This window comes from Rhinolophus sinicus, chromosome 11 (genome assembly GCF_057876585.1).
Source record: "Rhinolophus sinicus isolate RSI-liver-muscle chromosome 11, RSI-T2T, whole genome shotgun sequence".
Lineage (NCBI taxonomy): Eukaryota > Metazoa > Chordata > Mammalia > Chiroptera > Rhinolophidae > Rhinolophus > Rhinolophus sinicus.
Genome location: NC_142511.1, coordinates 6,090,101 through 6,117,631, shown reverse-complemented (window position 1 = coordinate 6,117,631; position 27,531 = coordinate 6,090,101). Strand labels below are relative to the sequence as shown.

At 44.0% G+C, this 27,531-nt stretch overlaps 1 protein-coding gene across 1 annotated transcript; it reads right to left on the bottom strand.

Moving 5' to 3' along the window:
• Positions 1-3,484: 3,484 nt before the first annotated feature.
• Positions 3,485-13,816, bottom strand: PRDX6 (peroxiredoxin 6). The gene is made up of 5 exons (XM_019723781.3): positions 13,658-13,816; positions 9,782-9,938; positions 6,770-6,916; positions 5,811-5,957; positions 3,485-4,523 (listed from the first exon to the last, which is right to left on the bottom strand). Exons 1-5 carry the CDS (start codon positions 13,750-13,752, stop codon positions 4,395-4,397), a joined length of 675 nt encoding a protein of 224 aa, XP_019579340.1. The 5' UTR covers positions 13,753-13,816; the 3' UTR covers positions 3,485-4,394.
• Between the last annotated feature and the right edge of the window lie 13,715 nt (positions 13,817-27,531).

Genomic DNA, 27,531 nt, shown 5'->3' with positions numbered 1-27,531 from the left:
AGCGAGGAGCCACACGCACGACTGTGACCACACACACACACACACACCCCGGCTGCCGGCCAGCGGGGCCACCGGCCACTCAGGGTAGCACACAGCTGCCCATGGCAGGTCACTGCAGCCCAGCTCCAGGGAGAGCGTTGTACACAACCTTAACTGTAGAGGGGAGGGCGCAGCTCACTGGCCTTCTGTGGAATCGAACCACGGCCTCCGGCATTAGGAGCGCATTAGGAGCACGGTGCGCCAACCACCACGGTGCGCCAACCACCTGAGCCACCGGGCCACCCGGAAACCTGCTTGTTTTATGTAGTATAAGTCCGGAGGTAAGGCGGTTTGTGGTCTGGAGACTCAGTGAAGATGATGATCAGGTGTTTTCTTTCTCTCCACTCTGGTGTTGAGCTTTGCAATCTCGTCCTGTGGCTGGTTCCCTGTTACCAGCAGCAACCAGTGCTTCATGTTTTCTTGTTCATATTCAGTAGAAGACAAAACAAATGGCTTCCAATTGCTTTAAAGAGTAAGAAAGAATTCTTCTAGAAACGCCAGTGATCCCTTATTTGGGTCTCCTTCCCAAGAACTGAATCACATGCCCATTTCACTGAAAAGGTCGTAATGACCTTTTCACCAGTTAATGCACCATAAGCTGGAATCAGTTTTATTTCCTCAACTTGAATTGCCCCTAAGGGGTGGGGTCAAATGGAGTAAATCACTAATGCCAGCTCGCTACACCCAAACTGACATCATTTAAACACAGCCATTCAGCTGCTTACCCGTTCACTGAGCTTCTCCTCAATGCACATTTCTGTCCTTAGGGTGGAGGCTGGAGGTGATATCAGGTGTGGGGCAAGACTTTATCGCTTTGGAACCAGAGTTTATCGCTTTGCTAAACTTGGAACACCATTCTAGCCAAAGCATTTGATGATTTTTTGATAAGTCACATGGACTGCCTCTCAAATTCCTTATGCTTCTTCCATAGCCACCATGGTCATATATTAATTCACTTTCGGTCACTAAATCTTTGGATACATAATGCAATTTATTCTGTTCTCCCTATGAAAATTGAGAGCAACAGTTCTTGATGGGGGAACTCTACTCTCCACGCCCAAGTGTATTAAAAATGTACTGTGGGGACAGAGTCAGGAGTGCAGTTTCCAGGCTCTCGGCCTCACGTGGAAAGGTGCTGGCTCAGATAGTAAATGGCCATTGACTGTGATTGGATGGCCATCAGCTGTGTCTAGTTGGCCGTCAGCTGTAACCAGTGAGCCGTTGGCCGCTAATATATCTGCTGTGGCTATGCTAGCAGGAAAATGGGGGCTAGCAAGAAGATGGTGGCTGAGCTAGCAAGAGCGGATTGCAGCTAGCAAGTGGGGCTGGTTGGTTGGTACAAAAGCAGACGGCAGGTTGTGGATCGTGTGGCTCCTGCTTCCTGTGTCTCCAATGCAGCCGCCAGCGAGACTATAGTGGTATGACTCCCCTATCTGTGGCTCCGTGGGTGTTCCTTTTTGGCCTCACCATGTCCTGATTTCTCATGTGGGGAGCGGGACTAGAGACCTGCCTGACACCCTGCATGACACATGGCACAGCGAGCAGGGTATAGTGCCGGCCAAAGCCCTCTGAAGGGCGATGGAGCAGTTTGTGCGTATGAACACTCAGTCTCAGGAAGACCAGGAGGAGCAGCTGCTGGAGAGCTGGAGCCCTGTGGAGGGGTGGGAAGATGTGGACGGTTTCCCAACCAGCAGAGGCTGGAGAAAGCAAAGGACATTGCGGCCCTGTGGGCTGGGAAGTGCTTGCTGAGGCAGCCCGGATGCGGGACTTATAGTCCCAGGAGGAAACGCTTGCTGAGTCCTCCGTGGGAGATGAGGGTGAGGTCAAGGTCATCCTTCACCCCCAGCACAGCCCTGGCAAATGACTATGGACTATGGGGAATTGCCTTCCATCCCTGATTTGATCGACCGCTTGACTGTTTGCTTGGGAACTTACCACCATGTAGTGGAACTGGTGGAGGTTTGCTTTTGTGTCTCGACCAGTCGCTGTTGAGAATATGTAAGCACCTTGACTGTGAATCGCTGTGGTTCCAGCACGGTACCCTGAGAGGCCCAGAGAGAGTAGTGGTGCCCTGAGAGGCCCTGGCTGTACCCAGAAAGTCAGGCTGTGCCCAGAGGGAGTGGCAGTGCCCTGAGAGCCCTGGCTGAGTCCAGGAAGTCTGGCTGTGCCCAGAGAGAGTGGTGGTGCCCTGAGAGCCCTGGCTGTGTCCAGGAAGTCTGGCTGTGCCCAGAGAGTGGCAGTGCCCTAAGAAACCCTGGCTGTGCCCAGAAAGAGTGGCAGTATCCTGAGAGGCCCTGGCTGTGCCTGGGGAGACTGGTGGTCCCCTAAGAAGCCCAGGAAGTCTGGCTGTGCCCAGGACTGGTGGTGCCCTGAGAAACCCTGGCTGTGCCCAGGACATTGCATTCACCTCCAGGCTCCTCGCACAGGGCCCCTCACGGAAGACGCTTGTTGTGTAGATTGTGAGGCGAGACCCTGTAGGGGTGGAGTATGGGGGACAGAGCCAGGAATGCAGTTTCCAGGCTCTCGGCCTCACGTGGAGGGGTGCTGGCTCAGGTAGTAAATGGCCATCAACTGTGACTGGATGGCCGTCGGCTGTAACCAGTGAGCCATTGGCCACTAATATATCTGCTGTGGCTACACTAGCAGGAAAATGGGGGCTAGCAAGAAGACGGTGGCTGAGTTAGCAAGAGCAGATTGCAGTTAGCACGGTGCATTGCAGCTAGCAAGTGGGGTTGGTTGGTTGGTACAAAAGCAGACGCCAGGTTGCAGATCGTGTGGCTCCTGCTTCCTGTGTCTCTAACGCAGCTGCCAGCGAGACTATAGTGGTATGGCTCCCCTATTTATGGCTTCGTGGTGTTCCTTTTTGGCCTCCCCATGTCCTGCATTCTTATGTGGGGAGCGGGACTAGAGACCCCGCCTGACACCCTGCATGACATGTACTTAGTCACTTCTACCTAGAAATGCATATTCACTATGTAGTATTTTATATTTGGAAAAGAAAACTTTCAGTCCCATGGCTTCATGGCTCTCTAGTGGTACGGTCGGAACTCAATTTGAGGGTACATGACCCTCTTTTTGAGTTTTTTAAGCGTTTTTATGTTGACATTATCCAGGTGTGTAGAGTAAATATAGCCAAAACATCAAGGTTTGGGTGCCTGAGTGAGTAATGAGAGGGGTAATAGGTTTATTGGGGGAAAAGTTGATGCATTCAATTTTGATTTTGCAAATTCAATGGCAAATGTTCCATCAGTCAGTAGACTCAAGTTTGCATAATTAATGCTGGAGATTCAGACTTTGAACCATTAAAGATCGTTTGCATTAAATTAAGTTTTATGTGTTCGTCTGTCTTGGAGAAAAGTACCGATGCCATCCCAGCAAGGGGCCGTCTGCCCTCAGCACTTGAGTCTACACAAGTACTTCAACATGTGACAACAGAATTCTCGGATCCAGTTTTAACAAAGGATTTATTGGCTAGATCCCCAAAAAGCAAAATTCAGAAAATACCCACCCTGCCAGCAAGAATAGTTCTATAATAAAACAATTCCAGTCGCCCTCTCCTCCCTCCCAAGGTGGGCCCCTTCGGTGTCCATCACGGTGGAGCAGACCAACACACGGAAAAGACTGCATGAAAGGCACACGGCACTGTCATTCTGCTCACACCTCTGCTACGCCTCCCGGCAGGTAAGGGGAGACTTTTCTGTACCTTCCCTCTTTTGGTAGAAATGTATTGAAAAGTTTCTGTTAGCAAAATATTTAAAGACCCCCCTAGACCCCCGAGCAATTCCCACTTCAGTTATCTACTGGGAAAGAACAGAACTGAAAAGTTTCTCCCCTTAGTTGTGATCAAAACACTGAATGCTGCAGAATATCTGGTTTACTAATTTCTTGGGTTATAAACTGAGAGATCTACAGAGGAAACCGAACCTCAAGTCCTGCTGCTCCCCAAAACGTGGAACAGGAGAGGATTCGATTAGAACAGCTGAAAAACGGATGGTCATTCCATGATGGAGCAAAGCGGGCTTTTTCAACAACCAACGGATCTACCTTGTTGCTCACAAACCCTGCAGAGATCCAGCAAGATCTGCGTCTCAAATACAGAATGTATTTCAAAGAGAGCCAGCGGACGGCTGAGATACACAAACAGAACAGAATGCTGGTGAAGGCACAGAGCAGAGAACCCCACGGAGTTTTTAGTGCCATTTTCATTTAATAAGCCAGTACTGTAGCAACCTAAAGACCTTGGCTGTGATCACACTGGGATGTGTTTCTGGAATTGCTGTAGGAAACACTGAGTGGCAGGTGGCACCCTCTGGCTCACTGTGCTGTGAGCTCCAGCGCCAATGCCTTGGGGAGACCTACGGCTGGGGCGTGTAGCGCAGGTATTTCTTGCCAGATGGGAGCTCTTTGGTGAAGACTCCTTTGGGGAAAATTTTCTTGGCCTCCTCTTCAGGGATGGTGGGAAGGACCATCACACTATCGCCGTCCTACGGGAAGACATTGAGAATGGTGAAATTCAACCGTAAAGGCCAAAGGCAAGAATTCACTTTAGAAAAGTAGCTACAGGTACTCATGAGAAGAACCAAGCTTATTTACTCCCCTCTGAGGAATTTTTTCACTAGCTGATCTCCGGCACTTGCTGAGAGAAGCACTGCCCCATCTTACCAAGAAACAGTCGTGTCTTAAACCCAGTACTGGCTTGCCACCACACTTTAAAATTTTCCCTCCACGTCCTTACCACTGCCTCCTGGCTTGCCCTGCCTCCTGGGCTCCCTCCCGGGCATGCTGGCTTTTCTTCTATTCCTGGAACATGCCAAGCTCACGTTCAGGTAAAGCTCCTTGCACTAGCTGTTCCTTCTGAGGGCTCTTCCCTCACAAATATGCATTGAGTTGGTCTCTCTTTCATCATGTCCTCCCCACAGGTCCCTGCAGAGGAAGGCCTCCGCTGACAGCCATTTGGAAAAGCCACCCTGCCCTTCTCTGTGCTCCCGTTCTCCCCTCCTCTCTTGATTATCCTATCACTTCCTGCCACCTACCATCCTATAAACTGGTATATTGTTTGTCTACCCACTGGAATGTAAGTTCTAAGCGGGGAGGGGCTTTATACTGTTCAGGGCTGTATCCCAGTGCCCACTGTCTGGGCTCCATAGACCCATGTTTAATGAAGGGATCCAGAATGTTCATTGATCTGCCTATCAGAAAAAACAACAACAAAACAACCAGGTACACAGGTTAGCATATTCTAGAAATGAAGCACCGTTAAGACACTCTTGTGACATTATCCACATCCTACACCCTGCAGACATCCTAGAGATTAAAAGTTTATGAACAAGTTTCAGAGACTTCTACGTGGGCTGAAGAGACTGACGCTTAAGAGAAATGAAACGCTTCCTGACATTAACACACCAAATCGTTTTACAGCCATTGACTTACGTGGCCAATCTAAGTTTTGTTGTAAATATTTCGCCATCAGGGACAGGTTAAAGGTTTAAAAGAATCCTTTTATCAGGAAAAGGAATCAACTGACCGATTAGCTTGTCCAAAAATTGTAAAAGTTAGAAAGCAATATAGGGAATCTGTGTTTAATATAAAGATGTTAAGAGACCTTGAAAACAGCCTCTTAGCATATCTTAAACTCAGCCATAAGGAAAAACTGTCCCGGTGTAATTGCCTGCCAGAAACAGGCCCGGGTAACAGGCTGAGGGTCGCCATGTAGACACTAGTCCCACAGGCCTTGCAGAGAAGATGGGTCTCTGCCCTTAGAACACCTTTACCTTCCAGTCAACCGGGGTGGCAACCCTCTTCTCTGCTGTCAGCTGGAGAGAGATAACGACCCTCAGAATCTCATCGAAGTTCCTGCCGGTGGTAGCTGGGTAGAGGATAGACAGCTTCAGCTTCTTGTCAGGACCAAAGATAAATACCTGCAAAGCACACAGGCGCATAAATAGGAAGAGTGCTGAGTGGTTTTGATAGTAAAGCCTCTTAGAAAGCGCTTCAGTCATTAACAATGTTCAAGGGTGTGAAAACACAAACAAACAATGTCTACACATCTAGAATGACACATCCAACTAAATTTGGGTGGCTGGAATCTAGACACTTTCCTTCTCCATATTGTTTTTTTTCTTTTTCAATTACAGTGGACATAGAATATCATTAGTTTCAGGGGTACAACAGAGCGTCCATGTTGTTTTTCTAAACTTAGAAGGGAATTATATTTGGTTCTGGCTGTCCAAAGTAAGAAAAACTGATATGTAAACTGAATCCAGGAAAGGGCTCAGGAAGGTACTATGCTAACTAGGGACTAGGATCACAAAAATAATACCAGTAGGAGTTGATATCTGTCCTCAAATAGTTGTCCTTTTTACAGATGAGTTTATTCTCCAGTGAGGAAGGACAGAACAAAGAAGAATTCAAAACCAGAGCTGCCTCATGAAGGCCAAGACCCATCACCTAGAGAGAGGGCTGTCAGGAGCGCTATAGAAAAGATCCCTCAACTCTAGGTGACTTCCTAGGATAGTACTTGTTTTATGGAGATCTCCAGAAGCTATGAATTAAGCCGTTTAAAAATGTAGCTGATATTTTTGCATGAGCATTACTGACGACCGATTGGCACCAATACAGTGATTTCCTAATTGGCTCCCTTCTCCTGATTTCCTCTAGTAGGTTGAAGCATTTGCTTGGGCAGACAGCCTGGCCCATTACGATGACCACGGAATGGACATCTGCGACTCACCACACGAGCCGTCACAGGCATATTCTTCTCGTCCTTCTCGGCCGGGTCCAGCATGCCCAGCAAGATGGCGAGATCTCGATGGCGATCGTCAATGATGGGAAAAGGGAGCTTCTCGGTGGGCTTCTCGCCGTTGTAGGCATTGATATCCTAAAATGCAGGTAAAAGGAGAGAGAAATCTAAACCGGGCGCATCCTCGGAACTCAATCAATGAACAGCCGCCATACTGCAAGATAGAGAAGAGGACCGCGACCACGATCATTTCTCTAGGCAATTTTAATACATCAATGAATGGACGCTCCTCATCCTAGACAGGAACAACAGGAGGGTATAGACTTCAGTTACCACCACAGACCCTTTCCACGCCCAAGTCTCCACACAGCAGATAATACACGGTGCCTGTACTGCTATGAGAAGCAGCAGCCAACTTTTCAAAAACTGAATAATGTAGCCTTAGATCCCAATCCAAGGTGCCTCTGGGGACCCCAATATTGCAAAAACCATCAGAAATAATGGGTGCCTTAAGTCCACCACATCTAGAAACAATACTACATGCAAAGATAATGCTATAGATCCGGTCCTTGCCTGAAAAGCATCCTGACTCACACATGAAGCTACTGGGAGACAGATGTTAAGAAACAAACAAACATCACAAAACTGAAAGCAAGCACAAGAATGGAGAATTGAATATATTATATATACATACACACACACACACACTTCAAGGACAAACCAAATGTAAATCTTGTACGGGTGAAATGACAGAGATAAACTTACACTTGGGTGAAATCCACATAGAAAACAAAGCATTTCAAGTCGGAACTAAAAGGACAATAATGTACTCCATCCTCTAACCCTCCTCCCCTAGTAAAACCTCATTCATTTCTACTTTTCCTGTCCCTGGAAGTATTTTTTTGGGGGGCGGGGGGGAATCCAGCTTCATGACTTGATCTAGCACTGCTGTAGTGCTCAGGGTGAGCTAAGCGTTACGGTACGCACATGTGCAACACAGCAGAGGAAGACACACTTCCTGCCTTCAAAGGAACTTCTAAGTTGGTCAGACGATCCCCATGTGAAGTAGCGGCAAACATAAGACTATAATATGTAAATGGCAAATGCTGGAGTGTATGAACATCCCCATTTGTGGGACTGCTGACTTAGGAAAGGCTTCCAGAAAGGGGTGTGACTCCTACCTGTGCCTTTGAAGGGCGGGTAAGATTTTCACAGGGCACAGGAAGGCATTTTAGGGAGAGGGAGCAATGAATGAAAACGTAGGCAAGTCTCAGCATAAACTGTTGACTGGAGAATGAGGAACTTATCTGGGTAGAGGTTTCAGAAGTAAAGGAAGAGAGGATTTAAAGTTGGAACGAGGTCTGCTTATTATGTGGAGCCTTGAAAGCAAAACAGCAGTTGACGGCATACATTATGCCTTAAAAGGACTTGCATAATGGGCTCTAAGCTCTTGCTTGGCCATCTGTAATTGTGGCTACGTAGTAATTCAACCCTGCCACTTGCATGACAGGAGTTACATTACACTCATGAACACCAAAGATCCTCATGCTGCAGCTTTATTCTGTCCTAAATCAGGTTAATTCCTACTCTCTATATCGTCCAGTATAAAAAGAAAAGCATTAGTCTGAGGTCCAAATCACAATGCCATCACTTTCTAGCCGGGAACCTTGAGCAAGTCCCTCCAACTCTGCGTGAAATGCCCTTCCCTTTTGTCCGCTACAGGATTCTTCTTCTCAGACACTTAGGATTAACTGGTATGAAGCGACCAAGGGATACAGCCGCAGGGGCCATCTCACATGTCAGAGCTAATGTTATTCAGGAGCATGTGAAATGCCTGACATAGAGTCTAGTACACAGTAAGCACCCCTCCAGAGTCACCTCTCATTAGATAGGAGCACACGGTAGCAAAATCGTTACCATGCTCTCAAGTGAAGTTTAGACTGCCCCAATTACTATCCAAGGAAATCCTTTTGTTGAAAGTAGACAGTTCCTTTAGTTCGTTTATTTGGTGAATCTAGCCTGCCCCCTGCCCCCCAGTACCGAGCACTGCCTCAGCAGTGGCAAAACGGGGGTCCACCTTGCTGATCCTCCCCTCTGGTGGGGACAAACAAACAAACGGAATTAGCAATGTGCACAGTATTTTAGATGGTGACAAGTGCTAAGGAGAAAAATTAATCAGAGGGGGATAGGGAGTACATGGAGGACGGTTATCATGTTAGATACGGACGCCAAGGACAACCATTACGTGTCACTTGAGTTGAGACCTGAAAGAGTTGAGGGCAGGTCACAAAGATACCTGGGATTCTGGATATATTTTGAACGCACTGCACACAAGTTTGCTGATGGATCAGATGTATGACGTGAAAAAAACCAGAGGAATTAAGTACGATTCCTGGATTTGTGGTCTGCGCAACTACACTACAAAAACGCAGTTGCCATTAGCTCAGATGAGTAAGACCCTGGGATGAAGAAGGGAAGGCCAGTTTTAGACACAGAGTTTCAGATGATGGGACACCCCGGGGGAGATGCCAAGTAAGCAGGGGTTGTACCAATCCCGGCTGGGAGAGTCTGGCCTTGGGATGGAAACTGGGAATCAGCACATGATTGCGAGCGCATGAGCTCACCAAGGGAAAGAGTGTCGATAAAAAGAGTAAAGGTCCAAGAAATGAGCCCAGGGCAACTCCAGCATAAATTAGGAATTGGGAGACCATGAAACTCAGTCTGCGCTTGAGCAGGAACAGCTAGCAATACGGTGACCTAGAAGCCAAGATAGGAAAATGGGATCAGCCGGGCTGAATGCTGCTGGGAGGCCAAGAAAGATGAGGGCTGAGAACCGACCCTTGCACTGAGCAAGGCAGAGGTCACCGCAACCCAGGTCATTTTCAAGTGATCAGTGAAGTCTGAACCTGAGGTTTACTTGTACCTTCACCTCCAAACACCCCCAGCTGCTCTGTAATTGATAATGATCTAGAACCTCGAAGCACATGCCCCTGGATACTATACCTTGCTCCAGGCAAGATGGTCTTCAACGCTGTCTATTGAAAGGGCAATCAGCTTCACGTTCCTCTTGGCGAATTCTGGGGCCAGCTTTGCAGCTCGGCCAAGCTCCGTGGTACACACTGGGGTGAAGTCCCGAGGGTGGGAGAAGAGAATGCCCCATCTGAAGCGAAGAAAACCAAGGTCACGACTGAATGAAGAGGTTATCGCTAACATCATGTAGCACGAATGAGAAGCCACAAATCCTGGATTAAAAATGACTTTCTTTTTTCAATTAATGCTTATGAAGACAATTACTTTTAAACTTTTCTGTTGAGAAATGCTTTTTGATCTTTTTACATCCAGAAAAGGCAAGGTTTAAAGCCCAATTCAATCAAGGATATGCAATTCAAGATGACATATTTTAAAAGACTGTAATTTACAGTTGCCTCTTTTAATAATGACAGAGCCACCCTGACCCCTTTTCAACTAATAAAAACTATACTACTCAAACCAAGTACATTATTGAAATAACTTTTTCTTTCTTCTTACCCTCTTCTGCATTTTTTCCTACGCACACAGCCCCAATATGGGGCGTCCCCATAAACCTTGAATCCAGCAAATGCCTGACTGAAATAATAAACAGATTATGTAATCTGCAATAAATAGGCTTCTGTCCTCTATTTAAATGTAAAATTAAAGTTGCCACGTGGCGTCTTTGGAGTGAATGGATATAAACTCTTTTGTAAAACTGTTTCACTGATCTAACCTGCCAAACAGGACACCCAATATTTGTATCCTGACCAAACAAGAATTTTACCTATTTCTTTATTTGTGGTTTTCCTTCAGACCTAGTACGTAGCAAACTGACAGCCTATAATGTAGATTTCTACAGGTAAATACTAATCCCTAAATCATCACTGCTTAAGGTTAAACTTGTATAGATTCTCAGCACCTATCAAGCTGAGTCACCAAGAACCTTTGGAGTACCATTTCCTTCTTGTTGGTGACAGAAACTATGCTACTCTCTATTGAAAAGGAAAATTTAACGCTCAATTTTCCATACTCCCATGGGCTTACAACATTAAAGCAGGATCTTATCTAGTACTTTACTAAATCTAGCCTAGATGCCAAGCTGATTCTCTCCGAAGTTTGCCAAGTTTCCCCAAGCACAAAGAACAAAGCAGACGCAAGGGTACCCCTTCGCACATACACCTGTCACTCAACTCCCAGAGCTTTAGGAAAGGAAAAGACTGTCTTACAAAAAGGATTGAGGATCCTATGGCAAGACTGGGAAGAAAGAGGTAATAGTTTTAGGATTGTGTGCTATAAAGGGCAATAAGAGGGGCATATATCTTTTGAAATAAATAATGTGTCTATGAGTAAAATCCAGGCCTTAGATTCTATGGAAAAGGGTCTGCTGTAGGGTCAGTTGCAACTTCTGAGAAGAAATGAAACAGGCCATTCCTTGTTAAAGGGGTGATGAATGAAGAAAGCTAGGTGTTCTCTTTCCTTTTGAGTCAAGAGATCGTTTTGCTGACTCATGCTAAGGAACTCATTTTCCTCCCACTTCACATCCTCCCCACCCCAGGAACCAAACCCCAGTTACCAGTTGGCTAGGAACAGGACAGTCTCTGAGAATGTCTGCCTGTGGCCTGCCTTGCCCTCCAGTCCCTTCCTTACTGCTGCTCTTAAGAGTAATTCAATTACATTATCCCATTTCCTTCCTTCCTCATTTTCAAAAGACAAAGGGTTTGTTTCCTCCTTTAAGGGAACAACTTAAACCTCCTCGTACTTAGTAACCTCCAGAAAACCCCAGGAAAATATAGGTTTTGTTTGGTGAAGCTGCTTCTGCCACGTACGTACAGAAAACAGTGATGAGGCTCAATTAAACTCATCAAATACAGCCCCCCAACCCCGTAGTTGTGTCCAATTGTCAGGGGTAGGATAGGTACCTCTAACATTTAAAGTTGTTTTATTTTTTTTCCTCCAGAAAAATACCTGAATCAAAAATTGACAGTCTGAATGGAGATCACATACAGAATGGAGTTTGGAAAAAATTACATCAGGCCGAAATCCACGTATTATAACTTCTTTTGGGGATGGAGCAGGGAATAGCCCATGCCTGACCCTGGCAGACTTGCCAAGTATTCGCTTATAGACACAGATACTTCTCTCATCGTCCCAGGGGTGGGTCCCTGGGAAGGTATACCACTTTTAATCAAATCAAGATAGATCCGAGGCCAATAAATGACAACGTCCCTCCCCGCGCCCCCTTATGGTGAGCTTAAATAGTGACAGCATTTATAATTATTGTGATAGTAATTATGCATTATGTTAATACTTACCTTTAATCCATAGAACCTATGAGTTCTGGTAAGATTTTTATGTTTTACGGGGGTGAGGACCGTGGGTAGAAATGGGAAGGAACATACTCTGAAAATCCCACAGGGGTCTTGGAGAAAATACTAATACCTAGATTCCAAGTGGCCTTAGTCTGTATTTCTGAAGCCTTTTCCTGCCTTCAAGGTCTGAATGTTCCATTTCTCATTCTTTTTCTAGTGGCGTCCTCTCTTTCACAAACGTTAGCTTTTCCCTTAATGAGTGGCTGGAAAATGGACTTAAGGGGTTGTTAGGGGTTGGGTAGTCCTAAGGTATAGAATCTCTCCCAGGTTCTCTGCACAGCCCTGTCCAATCGTTAATCTCATAAACTCCCTTCTCTCTCTCTCTGTCTATACATATAGATAGATACCTGGACACCGTATGTAAAAGGGAGTCAAACCCGGGAGGAATTGTTAAGCTTTAGAAGACCACAGGGTGGTGGAGCCACTGGAACTCCAGAACCATACATACTGTAACTAGACACATCTGGGGTGTTTCAGATTAAGCAACTAAACATTTGCTGATTCAGGAGCTGTAAACCAGGATGACACCAATTTACTACTAGTCATAATGGTATGATTGCCAGGCCAATAAGTCACTAATTTGTCTCTCATGAGCAAGGCCATGTGCAGCTGGAAGCAAGGCAGAGAGGGAGGGGGCAGTGAGGGGCACACTAATGGGAAACAAAGGGATCTCAGAGAGCTGAGGGACAGTGTCCTGGCACCCTCAAGGGCCAGCCCAGGCAAGAACAGGTCACTGCAACGGAACCACCTCAGACGGCCCTCCCCTCAAAGTGTTGCAAGTTCTGGAATGAAGGACACACCTACATACAGAGTGTTCTGGATTCCTCCCAAAGCTGTTGCAAATCATGTCCTGGCCAGTAAAGGAGGCTCAGGATAAAAAGTCTATCGGCCTCTTATCTAGCAACTAGCTTGTTTAAAATGTTACATTTGTACTGAGAAGCCTGCAAATACCACGCAGCAAACAGAACCCTCTGATAACACGCTGGGCCTCCCTGAGCCAGCAGCTGTGTCCTCCAACTCGCTTTAGACACCCACCTGCCCCAGGGAGCAAATTCCAGAACGCAGGGAGGGAGGGGGTACGACCCTGGGCACAAGTCCCGGGAAGTGACCGCCGAGGCCGCCCGGCCTCTGCCCCCGTAGGGCCTCGGCGGGATCACGCTACTTGCAGTTTATCAAACCGAGTTAAACAGGCAAAACAAATCCTCCTCTGCACCGGCCTGGGATTCCCGGGACCTGGGGGAATCCAATTTCGTTCCCCTCCCCCTTTCCCGCCCGGAGCCAGTCGGGCCAGGCCGGGGGCTGGGACGTGAAAGCGGATCAAGTGGCCGACGTGGGGCAAGGGACATACGATGAGGGGCACGTGCAGGAACCGGTGCGGGAAGGAGGAGGAGGGAGGCGAGCAGCCGCTGAGCGGCAGGGAGTACGGAAGGGAGAAGAAACAGGGCAGGCACTGCGAGTCCGGGTGTAGCCAGGGCAGGGCGATGAGGTGGCCACTTACGAGTCTCCCAGGTAGTCGTGGAAACGGATGCGGCCGATGGTAGTATTGGCCTCGAAGTTGGGGGCCTCGTCCCCGAGAAGGAGACCTCCGGGCATGGCGGCAGCAGTGACGCGGGAGGATGGTAGGTACTACAGCTAAGTGGGGCCTGGAGGGGCGGGATGGGGGCGGGGTGGGCGGGGCCACGGCGTGAGCGACGGGCGGGGCGACGGGCGGAGCCGGGCCTCTAGCGGGGTGGGCGGGGCCGCGGCCGACAGGGGCGGGCGCGAGGGGCGGAGCCAGGACTGGACATCCCTGGCGCTGTCCAGTGCCCCGCCACGCGTCTAGCGTATCCAGAGCCTGTGGGCACTATCCTATTTGTCCTTTCATGTGACTCAATAACTTTGCCTTCTGCAGGCTCGGCGGCACGCACAATTTGATCCTGCAGTGCGTTTGGGCTTTGGAGGGGAAAGAAAGTCAAACGCAGTAGGAAGGGGGGCCCCAACGCGTAGTATCACGGGGGTGGACAGGCTCCGGTTAAGGCCGCAAGGTCTCCCCGGTAGCCACAGAATCCGCGCAGACCCTCCTGCACACCCGACGCGAGCGACCGCTCCACTCACCGCTCGCTTAGCGTGAGCGTCTGGAATCTGGCCGCCCCAGCCCGCCCAGCCATCGTGCACTCTGTCGTATCAGAGGATGTGGCAAGATCCAGACGGTGGGGGACCTTATGTCAAAGGAAGTGGCTTTCTTATTGCAGCAGAAGTTCCCGCACCCGTGTTAGTCAGTGCTTGCGGGACTGTGACCAAACTTTTATTTTTTTATTGTACTCCCCTCTCCCAGAGCTCATTATGAACTACAAAATAATCAGCACAATTATCCTGAAATCCAAATATAGATTTTAAAACATACTGTGGTAGGTTACTCTGTGCTCAAGTCAACTCTGCCACCAAAGGAGGTGGGGAGTTTAGATTTATTAATTTGCGTTCTATGTGCCAAGCACCGGGTAGACACGATGACTGTTCTCTTGGAGCTTTCATTCTAGTGGGGGAGATATAATTAAACAAAAATACTATATTAGACAGCAGTAAATCCTATGCAGAGGAATAAATAAGGTTGTGTGCTAGAAGGTGACTGGATTGGAAGGTCTGGTCTGGGAAAGTCTCCAGGGAAATGTGGGTAATCTACTCAGCACATCAGGAGTGTTCTGGAAATGATAGCTCTTATTTGGGTGATGATAATGGTTTATGAAATAACTCTTGCTTTGCCAACGACATGTTAGGAATTGTGCCAGGCCTGGTAATACACGGGAGACGGATATATATGCGTTATTACAAGAATGTAGGGTAAATTCTGATGGGGGGAGGGTGCCAAATGGTGGGAGTTCAGAATTGGGAAAAATCCTCTGGATGGAGCCCTTCAGGCTAAAGGAAGGCCCATGGACAGTGTTAAGAGAAGTGACTCACATACTGTGATTTCAGTTTTCATCATAGTGATGCCTTCCTGTGTGTGTGTGTGTGTGTGAGTGCATGCACACACTAATCCTATTTAATCAGTTCTCTGAACAAGGACTTACAGTAAGATTACTGCTAAAATTTCTAAAGCTAGTATAATTTAATCTCTAAACAAATTTGACTCCAAGCTTTGATTCTAAAATCACTCATTTGGTAGGGGAGAAACAGAAGAACAGGAGGGTCATTTGACCATAAGACACCATTAATAATGTTGTGGAAATAAGCTTGAAAATAAAGATATACCACAAATATGGAGAATGAATACAGAAACAAATTATTGATCTCCAGAAAAGGCACAATTACAGAACTGTCTGTTGTAAATTAAGCAAATATAATAAGATTAATGCCTGTTAGAATTTACAGTGCTGAGGACTCCTTCACCTTGCAAACCTGTCTGCTTTAGCCTTTAGCCTTTGCAGCATTTTAAATTCTCTTGGATTAGCTGTAAACATTTTAAAAACATGATTTTTCACAAAAATGTCTGGATGTCTGTGACCTGAAAAGTCAGAAGAGCTAGCTAGCCACACTGGGCCCCTGTTCTGCTTGACAAACACTGACTGGAACATGCCTATGTAGAGTGTGTATTTTCCCTATTTATTCAGAAAGTCCCCCACCACTTACTGACATTGTCTATTGTCATTTTAGCCCCATTCATGCACTGTTATTTTTCTTAGAGTAGAATTAGGAGGAGATGATTCCTATCCTAATGCATCCCTGCTCTCTCTGTCAAAACTCTGAAAATGAAAGCATGACTAAGGGCCATATGTTTCAAGGAGGAATAAGATAGAGCATATTTCTTTGTGAAAGTCAACAATGTTCCCATATACTTAATATGCAAACAAAGTTGGACAGGACACTATTTGTCCTGCCTTTGTAGGCAGTTGGGTTTACTCTCTGTACCCCACCCACGGTAGGTGCTTCATGTGCAGTGCCCCATTCCAGAGGAAAAAAGTTAAACTACTTTCCCAAGAGCTAGGAAGAAGTGCCAGGGGAGGGGCGGCCGGATGACTCAGTGGTAGAGCACAAGCTCTGAACAACAAGGTCGTTAGGCAGGGTGTCATGCGGGGTCTCTGGTCCGCTCCCCACACAAGAATGCAGGATATGGTGAGGCCAAAAAGGAACACCCACGGAGCCATACAGAAGGGAGTCATACTGCTATATTCTCGCTGGCACTGGCTTGGAGACACAGGAAGCAGGAGCCACACAATCTGCAGCCTGCCATCTGCTTCTCTGACAACCAACCCACCAACATAGCCATGGCAGTTATATCAGTGGCTAATGGCTGACCGGTAACAGCTGATGGCCATCTACTACCTAAGCCAGCGCCTTTCCATGTGAGGCCGAGAGCCTGGAAACTGCTCTCCTGGCTCTGTCCCCACAAAGGTTGTAGGTTCAATTCCCACATGGGATGGTGGGCTGCGCCCCCTGCAACTAAAGATTGAAAACGGCGATTGGACTTGGAGCTGAGCTGCGCCCTCCACAACTAGATTGAAGGACAACGACTTGGAGCTGATGGGCCCTGGAGAAATACACTGTTCCTCAATTAAAAAAAAAAAAAAAAAAAGAAGTGCCAGGGGAAAGGAGGGAAGGAGGAAGGGCAAAAGAGGCATTGCAGGGAGGGAGCAGAATGCGGGAAAGGGAGAGCTAGGTTAAGGGAAGGATTTACTTTGCAGAGAGGGTGGAGGCTCTGTTTGCTAAAATGACAATAGACAATGTCAAAGTTGGGGAGAACCTCGAAGTCCTTAGAATCATCTCTGGAGTGACAGGAAGGCTGGGACTGCAGGAACTGTCAGAGGGCTGTGACAGTCTCTTTCTCTCCTTACTGCTTTGGACAGATTGAAGAAAAAGGTGAAGGGATTGGCAATGGCCATTTGGAAGAATAAGAGTGCATTGTGATCTCTCTCTCTCTCTCTCTCTCTCTCTCTCTCTCTCTCTCTCTCACTAGGTTGTGAACTCTTTAAGGTTTGGCTGTATTTTAATGATAAGCATTTGTGACTTGTTAAAGATAGTGCGTGGGGGGCTAGATTGCACAATGTATTAGAGAAGCATTTGGCTACCTTCCTGCAGCCATAGTAACAATTTCTTGTCTGCCAACAGCTGGGAATAAAAGAGCAGTGTGTCCCTAGTTATATAATTTGCAGCTACGTAAAAATTCTTATGCCTGTGTTTGACTTTATCCCTACTAGGGTAGAGTGTTCTAGAAAGGAGAGCCCAGACCTGGGCCTGGGTTCTTGTCAAGAATTTTGTACCAAAACACATAAATCCACAACCAAATCTCAGTCCTGAGTCAGACTGAGTGTGACCTCAGCACCCATGAAATGGGAAACTGGCTGCTGAGTGTGATAAGGGACTTTTCAACCCTGGAAGATGCACAAGTAAGTCTTGTGATGGTGAATTAAATCAAACTCATGGTTTTAATACTTCTATATGAAATTAGGAATAAGTTGATAATCTCTGTGGTAATGTATATTTTGTTAATTGTCTAAGATGCTTGAAAAGTTTTTCATTATGATCAGACTTCTTTCATATTTGGGATTTTAAAATGTTCCAAAGTATTTTTCCATCTATGCAAATCTATCCGTCATGGTTTCTTCATTTATACTTAGGAAGTCTTTCAATTCAAAGATCATACAGTATTTGTGTATATTTTCTTCTAGTCATTTACATGTTCCATTTCTTTTACGTCTCGTGTTTAAATTCTAATTCCCTAATCCACCCTGGATTTATATCAATTTATGGTATAACTGAAGTAAAGATTGGGTTTTGTTACTAGAAATCTTGGAGTGGGTCTGCTAAACACATTTGATTTCTCAGGTCATGTTTTCTGGGTTGAGCAGCTTTTTGTAAGAATGCCAAGCTTGTGACTATAAATTAATTCTGTGTACCTGTGGGGATGGATCCTTCCAAGTGAGTTGTAGCAACACATCTTTACAGATGGTGCTGGTGAAATAAGCTGCTTAATTCTGTAGCCTTCAGAGGACTCACAAAAGCCCCAGAGGACACCAGCTGACCGTTGAAAAATAGTCAACATTCTTTCATCTAAAATGTACCTTATCAGAAACACTAGGAAGAAGCCTTTAGCTTTTAAGCCATTATGAAAGGAATTTACTTGCTTAAATTAAATGAGAACATTTTATTACCCCACTGAAGGGTGTGCCAAGAAATTCTGTATTTAAAAATCACTAAGAAAAACAAGGAGCTTTGACACAGAATAACTTCCAAAAAGAAGATGGCCATAGTTTAATATAGACTCAAACGAACCAACTCTTAAAACTCAAAACAAACCCAATCTTTACTTCAGTTATACCATAAACTGATATAAATCCAGGGTGGATTAGGGAATTAGAATTTAAACACGAGACGCAAAAGAAATAGAACATGTAAATGACTAGAAGAAAATATACACAAATACTATATGGTCTTTGAATTGGAAGACTTCCTAAGTATAAATGAAGAAACCATGAGGAATAGATTTGCATAGATGGAAAAAAATTTAATTCTGTGAATCAGAAAATGTAATAAACAAAATTAAGGGGCAAATGACATATTGGGAAAAATACTTCTATCTAGGAAGTCAAAGTGTTATTATACTTAATATAGAAAACAGGCAAAGGGTACAGTTCACAAAGAAAGAAATGTAACTAGCCAATAAATACATGTGGAATCATTCAAACTCATGAAAAATCAACGAAGTGCATATTAAATCCATAGATACTTTTTTTACCTTCTCAGATTGGCAAAAGGAAATTTTCAATTTTATATAATGGCCGTGGAAGTGAACATTTTCGGAATAACAGCAGTGTGCATGAAGAACCATCAAATTTCTTTCCTTAAGGTCGACAAGAAACTTGAAGAACACTAAAAGTTTTATGTATTTATTTTTACTGTGTAGCATACGATGGTTCAGTTTTGTAAACATATCAACTTTCCCAAACTTAATTGTTACGTTGAAAGCAATTCTAATGAAAAACTCTAGCAGGATTTTATTGGGGGAGGCCCGATTGGAATTGACCAAGAAATTCTGTACTTAAAAATGACTAAGTAAACCAAGTAGCTTTGACATGGAATAACTTCCAAAACGAAGATGGCCGTAGTTAAATATGCAGACTCAATTTCATTTTTCTTTTATGTTCTGAATAAAGCATTTTCTTCGGGTGCAGAAAATTTTATTATGGAAGAATAAATAAGAAAGTACGCCTAGAAGATTTTAAAAAGGAACAAGAAAGACGTGTGCAGTGGAATATTAATATGTATTATTAAAGCCATAGAAACTGAAGACGAACGTGGTGCAAGAAAAAACAGCCATATAGATTGAATAGAATGTGACCACACATACAAACCCTAGTGTATGTGGGTATTTATCATGTGTAATGTAGAACATGTAGAAAAATACAATCATTCAAAAGATGGTGTGGGGTCAATTGAGAAACTATTTGGAAAAAAGTAACAATAGGTTTTTACCTAATAGCATATAACAACAAATTCAAAGTGGAATTAGTTAAATGGCGGAAATGACACTGTAAGAAACTAGAAAATATAGTTGAATATCTACGTGATTTTGTAGTGAGAAAGGCCTCTTTATTAAGTAAACGAAAACTATAAAGGGAAAGATTGATAGAACTGATTACACAATAATTTAAAACTATCACAGTAATAGGCAAGTGACTCTTCACCACAAAACATAGCACAAAGTTAAAATCCTTCAAAAAAGGAAAAAGTCTGGAGACCTCTCAGTGACTAGCCTCAGGGTCAATCATTCACTAAAACGACTACTCAGGAAAGCATTATAGTTATGATTATAGTTTTATTATAATGAAAGGAAACGGTAAGATCAGCAGACAGAAGACACACATAGGGCACAGTCTGGGAGGGGTCTAAACATGGGGCTTTGAACAGTCCTCTTTTCATGAAGTCATGGGTAGCCTCACCTCCTAGCCACCATGTGTGACAATATGTACACAGTACTGCCAGCCAGGCAAACTCACTTGAGCCTTTGGTGTCCAGGACCTGTCCCTGAACATCTAACGCCAGTATTTTCATCTCTGTGCCTGAGAACTTAAAAAAATAAAAGCTTTTTAATAAAAGTACAGAAGGCCCTTTGTCCCCTCCCTTTAAGCAGCCTTCACTGTAACGACTCTTGAGGTTGGTATATAATTACCCTGCTCCATCAGGGGGCATAATTCTGAGGCATTTCACACTATTTCCAGAATTGGCCTACAAGGTGAAGCTCCAGGTGTCCCTGTGGTAGTTGGATAAATAACTCCTTCGTTATCAACTGTCTTTGCTTCTGGGTACCACTTACCCATTTCCTTCCCTGTCCTCTTTTACTCAAACTTCTTGCACCTGAATCCTTGTCTCAGGGTCTGCTGGGAGACACCAGACTAAGACACAAAATTAAAAACAAAATTCAGGGGTGGGATGAGTATTTGGAATAGATATTCTCATCCACTCCTTTGTGGGGTGTGAACTGCTTCAACCTTATTGGTGGGTACTTGGGAAATATTTATCAAATAGCCTTAAAATATGCATGACCTGCAATTTAGTAATTCTATTGCCCAACGTGCAAGAGTAGTGATGCTCACAGAAAATGCTTCCTTTAAGTGAAAAGGTGAAAGTTCTCGACTTGATAAGGAAAGAAAAAATATTGAATGCTGAGGTTGCTAAGATCCACGGTGAGAATGAATCTTCTATTCGTGAAACTGTGAAAAAGGATAAAGAAATTTGGGCTAGTTTTGTTGTCACACTTTACAAACTAAAGTTATGGCAACTGCATGTGCTAAGTGGTTAGTTAAGATGGAAAAGGCATTAAATTTGTGGGTAGAAGACATGAACAGAAAATGTGTTTGGTTGACAGCAACATGTACCAGAAAGCACTGGGCCTATATGAAGATTCCAGCAAGGGATTCCCTGAAACAAGTGACACCAAGCCATTTACTGCATGTAAGGGATGGTTATAAGATTCAGGAAGAGGCTTGGCATCTCACATCATCACAAGAAGGGTGAGTAACATACAATATTTTGAGAGAATGAGAGAGACCACGTTCACATAACTTTTATTACAGTATATTGTTACAATTGTTCTATTTCATTATTAATTTTTGTTGTTAATTTCTTACTGTGCCTAATTGATAAGTTAAACTTTATCATAGGTATGTTCGTATATATATATATATAGGGTTTGGTACTATCCATGGTTTCAGGCATCTACTGGGGGGTCCTCTGGAATGTATCCTCTGCAGATAAGGGGGGATGACTGTGATTGGTTGGTTTTCCAAGGGCAAGGGGAACTAACTGGTTTCTACCTTCTCTGCACACACTTTGCTGTCCCATGTCTGTGCCTTTGCTTAGTGTTGCCTCTTCTACCGGAGTATGCCATCTTCCCAGCCTTCACCTGGCCAACTCTAACTTCCCCAGTCAGGGGCAGCTGAGGTGTCATGCTAGGAAATTCTCCTAACCCCTTTTTGACCTGCTCCGCTGGCTTAGGTTCTCCTGGCCTGAGCTCCCATGCTGCCCTGGGCATCTCTCTCTCATTGCACTGTGATCACACTGCACTAATCAAGACCTGCCTCTGAGACATCTCACACAGCCGTTACATTTCACTGTCAATGTCAGAGGTGTAGTGGATGGGGGGAGAGGGGTTGTCACTGTGTGAGGGATATAAATGATAAATGTCTAACTATTACATTGTTTTGTGTACCTGAAACTAATTTAAAAAATGTTAAAACAAACAAAAAAAAACAAACAAAGAAAACCACACGCAGAAAAAAGTGAAATTAAAATTTGGGCATTCAAAAAAAAAAAAAAAAAAAAAAGACCTGCCTCTCTCACGAGACTCCCCACCCTTCAAGACTAGCACTAAGCACTTACTTTAAAAATGATTGTTGAAGGAATGAGTGGACTTTCTCTATTCTCTCCCAGGCCTATCTTTTTTCCTCCAGGTAACCATTTATTATGTCTCTTTCTACATTGTTTATGGCCTATTAGTTAAAAAACTACCTCCGGATCTTACCATCACTATAATCCCCAGGTTTTAAAAACAATGATAGCACTAGATCACATGTACTCAGCTCTTATTGTTTGCCTGGTACCCTTTCAAGTACTTTTAATGTACAAACGACTTTAATTGTTCCTTTGTTGCCAATTTTTTTTTTTTCTAGAGATTAATTTTGACCTTGTGGGGGGCATGCTGCCCGCTTACAGTTCCACCACAGCACACTAAATCCCGCAGTGAAACACAGGCTGGTTAAATCTATTACTCAAACATTGGAAGATCTGACTAGAAAAAAACAATAAAAAAAGTACTAAACATGATATCCTTCTAGCATAATGACACTACAGTTTTTTTTTTTTCTCTTTATGTTTAGGTTTAAATTACTATATTATGTTTCAGGTAACTTAAGCCAGAAGAACAACTTGGGATGGGCTGTGTATTTAGATTTTGGTTACAAGAGGTAGCCTTGAAAGAGTCACAGAAACATGAATACCAGTGCGAAAAAAAATCTGAAGGAGGTTGTCATCGTTTTTCCAAAAGAGGTAAACTAGCAAGGAAGATAGATTTGGGAAAAGTAGTCTGAAAATTCATCTTTCAGTGACTCCTTCTTGGCTGGGTAGGAAAGCTTTTCTTCTGATTAGCTGGGAATGGTGACATGGGTTATTTTACTAGAAGATGGAAGCAGCTGGCAGATGAAGTTCCTGCATAGGCAGGGACAGGGCAATATAATACGGAGGGAATGGGGTTCAGTGGACCTGGGGTTCAGAGCTCGGCAACACTACTTACCAGGTGTTAGCTTCGGTCAAGTTACTTATCTTTCTGGAGGAAGATAAGTAATCATTTTTCTTATCCATAAAAATAGGGGTCAGGTTGCCAGTTTTACCAAATAAAAATACAGGATGCATAGTGAAATTTGAATTTCAGATAAACAACAGTTTTTTAATATAAATGTGCCCCATGAAATATTTGTGTCTCATGAAATATGTGTCTCATATTTCATGGACATACTTACACTCTCTGAAATTCAAATTTAACTGGGCATCCTATGTTTTACCTGGCAACCCTAAGTGGGGGGGTGTGACATAAATAATTAACTTGTAGGGATGTTGTGAGGACAAAATAATACCACATTCAAGCCTTACCACAGTAACCAATGATTAGTCAAAATTTGAACAAATGGATGTTATTCGTAATAGTTAATATTAATAAAAGTCTTTATTTTATAATTTAAAATTTCAGCTTTAATGTGGTATAATTGACAAATAAAATTGTAAGACATTTAAAATGTATATCCTGGTGATTTGAAATAGGTATACATTGTGAAAGGATTCCCCCATCTAGTTAATCAACCTTTTCGTGAGAACATTTAAGTCTTATTCTCTTAGGACATTTCAATTATATAAACAGTATTATCAGCTGTAGTCATCATGTTTTACATGAGATCCTCAGATTTTACTCATCTCAGACCTGAAAGTTTGTATACTTTTTGCCACTTTCTCCCTCTCTCCCTTTTTTCTTTTTTCTTTTTTTAAAGATTTTATTGGGGAAGGGGAATAGGACTTTATTGGGGAACAGTGTGTACTTCCAGGACTTTTTTCCAAGTCAAGTTGTCCTTTCAATCTTAGTTGTAGAGGGTGCAGTTCAGCTTCAAGTTGTTGTCCTTTCAGTCTTAGTTGCAGGGGGCACAGCCCACCATCCCTGCGGGACTCGAGGAGTTGAACTGGCAACCTTGTGGTTGAGAACCCACTGGCCCATGTGGGAATTGAACAGGCAGCCTTCGGAGTTAGGAGCATGGAGCTCTAACTGCCTGAGCCACCGAGCTGGCCCCTACCTCTCTCCCTTTTTCCTCCACCCTCTCCCTGCCCCCTGCCACCACTTTTCTACTACTATTTCTATGAGACTTAAAGAAAAAAAATTCCACTTATAACTGATGCCATGCAGTATTTTTCTGTTTATCTCTGGCTTATTTCACTTAGAATAACGCCCTCAAGCTTTATCCAGTTTGTTACCAATGGCAGGAGTTTCTTCTCTCTCATGGCTGAATAATATTCCTTTGTGTATATATTGTACCACGTCTTATTGACCCATTTATCCATTGATGGGCACTTAGGTTGTTTTCATATTGTGGCTATTGTGAATAATGCTGTAATGAACATGGGGGTTTAGATATCTCTTTGATATCTTGCTTTCATTTCCTTTGGATAAACACACAGAGGTGGGATCATATGGTAGCTCTATTTTTAATTTTTTTAGGAACCTCCATGCTGTTTTCCATAGTGGCTGCACCAATTTTTATTCCCCTCCAATGGTGCAAAAGAGTTCACTTTACTTCACATCCTTACCAACATTTATCTCTTTTTTATGATAGCAATTCTTACAGGTGTGAGGTGACATCTTTTTGTGGTTTCATTTGCATTTCCCGAATATTATTGATATTGAGCACCTTTCCATGTACCTATTGGCCATTTGTATGTCTTCTTTGGAAAAATGTCTATTAGGTTTCTTTGCCCACCTTTAATTGGATTTTTTTTTCTATTGAGTTGTATCAGTTCTTTATATATTTTGGGTATTAACCCCTTATCAGATATATGATCTGCAAATATTTTCTCCCATTTGGTAAGTTGCCTTTTCATTTTGTTGATTGTTTATTTTGCTGGGCAGAAGCTTTTTAGTTTGATGTTGTCCCACTTGTTTATCTTAGCTTGTGTTGCCTTTGCTTTCATGTCAATCTAAAAAATTATCTCCAAGAACAATGTCAAGGAGCTTTTTCTGTATGTTTTCTTTTAGGAATTTTATGGTCTCTCTCAGGTCTTATGTTTAAGTCTTTATTCCATTTTGAATTGATTTTTGTGTGTGGTGTAAGATAGTCCAGTTTTGTTTCTTTTTTCTTTTTTTTTTGCATGTGGCTGTTCCGTTTTCCTAAAGCTATTTATTGAAGAGACTGTCCTTTTTCCACTGTATATTTTGACTTCTTTGTTAAAAATTAGTGGACCGTGTGGGGTTATTTCTGGGCTTCCTATTCTGTTCCTTTGATCAGTGTGTCTGTTTTTATGCCAGTACCATATAGTTTTGGTTACTTTTGCTTTGTAATATAATTCAAAATCCGGAAGTATGATGCCTCCAGTTTTGCTCTCCTTTCTCAAGATTGCTTTGGCAATTTGGGGGGGTCTTTTGTAGTTCCATATATATTTTTGGATAGTTTTATTTTTTATTTTTTCTGTCAAAAATGCCATTGGATGGGTGATAGGGGTTACATTGAATTTGCAGATCTCTTTGGGTAGTGTAGACATTTAACAATATTAATTCTTCCAGTGAATTATATAATTATTTAATTACTTGGAAGATTTTTTTTTTATATAGGAATGCAATGGGCTTTTGTACGTTGATTTTGTAGCCGGCAACTTTACTGTATTCATTTATTGTTTCTAATAGCTTTTCGGTGGAGTCTTTAGGATTTTCTATATATAGCATCATGTCATCTGCAAAGATTTTCTTTACATTTTTGCTCCCTAGGGTGTTGTTCAAGAAAAAATTATTCAATGACCCTTATTAAAGATGGTCAGACAGACTTTATTCAGGACATTTTGATAGGTATTGGGTGTACTGCAAGGAGATTTTACAACGGGGGAGAGAGATTGGGCTCCACTCCACATACAGCACGGGCAAGTAGGAATTGATAGTCAAGGAGTAGCGTGGAGGTCAGTGGATGGAAAATTACTGAGAGGAAATATCAGGGGTAAGGTAGGTTCTGGCTATATTGATCTAACAAGGTTCTTCCCGAAGACAAGCCAGGGTGATCCAACGGCACCTGGGGGGTGCTGGAGGGTGAGGAACCTGGGTAGATATATCAAGGGTGACTGGATATTAAGGGTGAGGGGGTTCTGGTTAAGCTGACTTAGCAGGGTTCTTCCTAAAACTAGATTTATAAGGAAGTGCACAGACGTGCCTAGGAGAAGGAGCCTAAAGTTTGGTCAAGCAAAGAATCTTTATTAGTATCACTTTAACATTATATTTAGCTTGTGCTAGTCAAGTTTAACCAGTTTGTGGTTTTAGGTATTTATTTTCTTTGTTTTGTATTTAAATGGAAGGAAAGCATATTTAGCTTTATCTTAAGGAAGTTGTATGGCCACGTTAAACCTATTAAATAGGCTCTTCTGGCAAGGAAAAAGGCCTTTACTCCCACCTGGTGGCCATATCATCTTACTGCAACGTGCCCAAGAGCCGACCTAGAGGAAAGCCAGCGTTTGACCTTTCGCTGAATCCTGAGGATGCTAAGGCTGTGTGTCATGACATTAAGAGCCACAAACAAGAGTGTTCTTTCCCCCAGTCTCCTCTTTCCCCAGGCGTGGTTGCGAGTTAGCAGCTGGCTAAGCGAGGCGGAGCAGGGAAAATGGTGACGTCCATGACCTTCCCCTGGGCCCTGTGGGTTTCCAGGCCTGAAGTGAGAAGCCACAGAGGGAATTTTCATGGAGTGGAGAACTATTGATTACATTGGCCTGGCCTTTCAAAGGCCAAGACAAAGTGCCTCTTCGTTTCATGGCTAAGAGTGGCTAGGAAACCCATGGTATTGCTCAGTTTTCATCCAGGGAAAGTGCAAATGCTGGTAGAGGCATTGGAGGGACAAAGAAAAATGAAAAAAAATGTGCATGTTCCTTGCATGGCGTTGCGTGCAGCTCATCCCATAAACATGCTTCAAATGCTTAAATGTACTGTGAGGAAAAAAGAATCAGAGAAAGGAAGCACAGTGATGCTGCTAGAGAACAGGCCAGCTGAGCTGCGTTTGGACGCTGGCTTTCGTCTGACACGTCAACAAACCGAGGCCAAAATCAGGGAAGCCACGAATCCAGCGGAAAGGGATCAGTAGAGTTGCTCCAGGGTTCTTAGTACATCTGTTTATTTATTTATTTTTTAAAAATCCTTTAAAAATCCCTAAGTCCATTGTAGCAGGGACACAAACAGAGTTAATTCTGGCCTCTGACCCTGACCCAACCATGGCAAGGAGAGCTGTTTCCTTTTGTTCTCTCTCCTCTGTGTGGCTCATTTTGCAGGCACTGCAGGGAAGGTTGGAAGCTGGTTCGATCAGTGCCTCTTCCCCAGACTTCAGCCTCCTCTCCTTTCTATGAACCCCGTCTTGCACCTCTGTACCCCCCCAAAATGCCTAAGCTTTGAGTTCTGCCTGGCACAGCCCAGGCTTTCACACCCACTAACTCAGTGAGCCTTCCCCTCCTCCCAGGGAGACATTAATGTCTCTTACTCTCATGTGAGGGTCCTGAGAGCAGGCGCTGACTTGCCCAAGGCCGTCACACGTCTGTAAGTGGCAAGGCCAGAGTGGGTACCTGGGTCATGGACACAGGTCCTGGCCTCTCTCCATTGCATTTGCAGCCTTAGCATGCCCG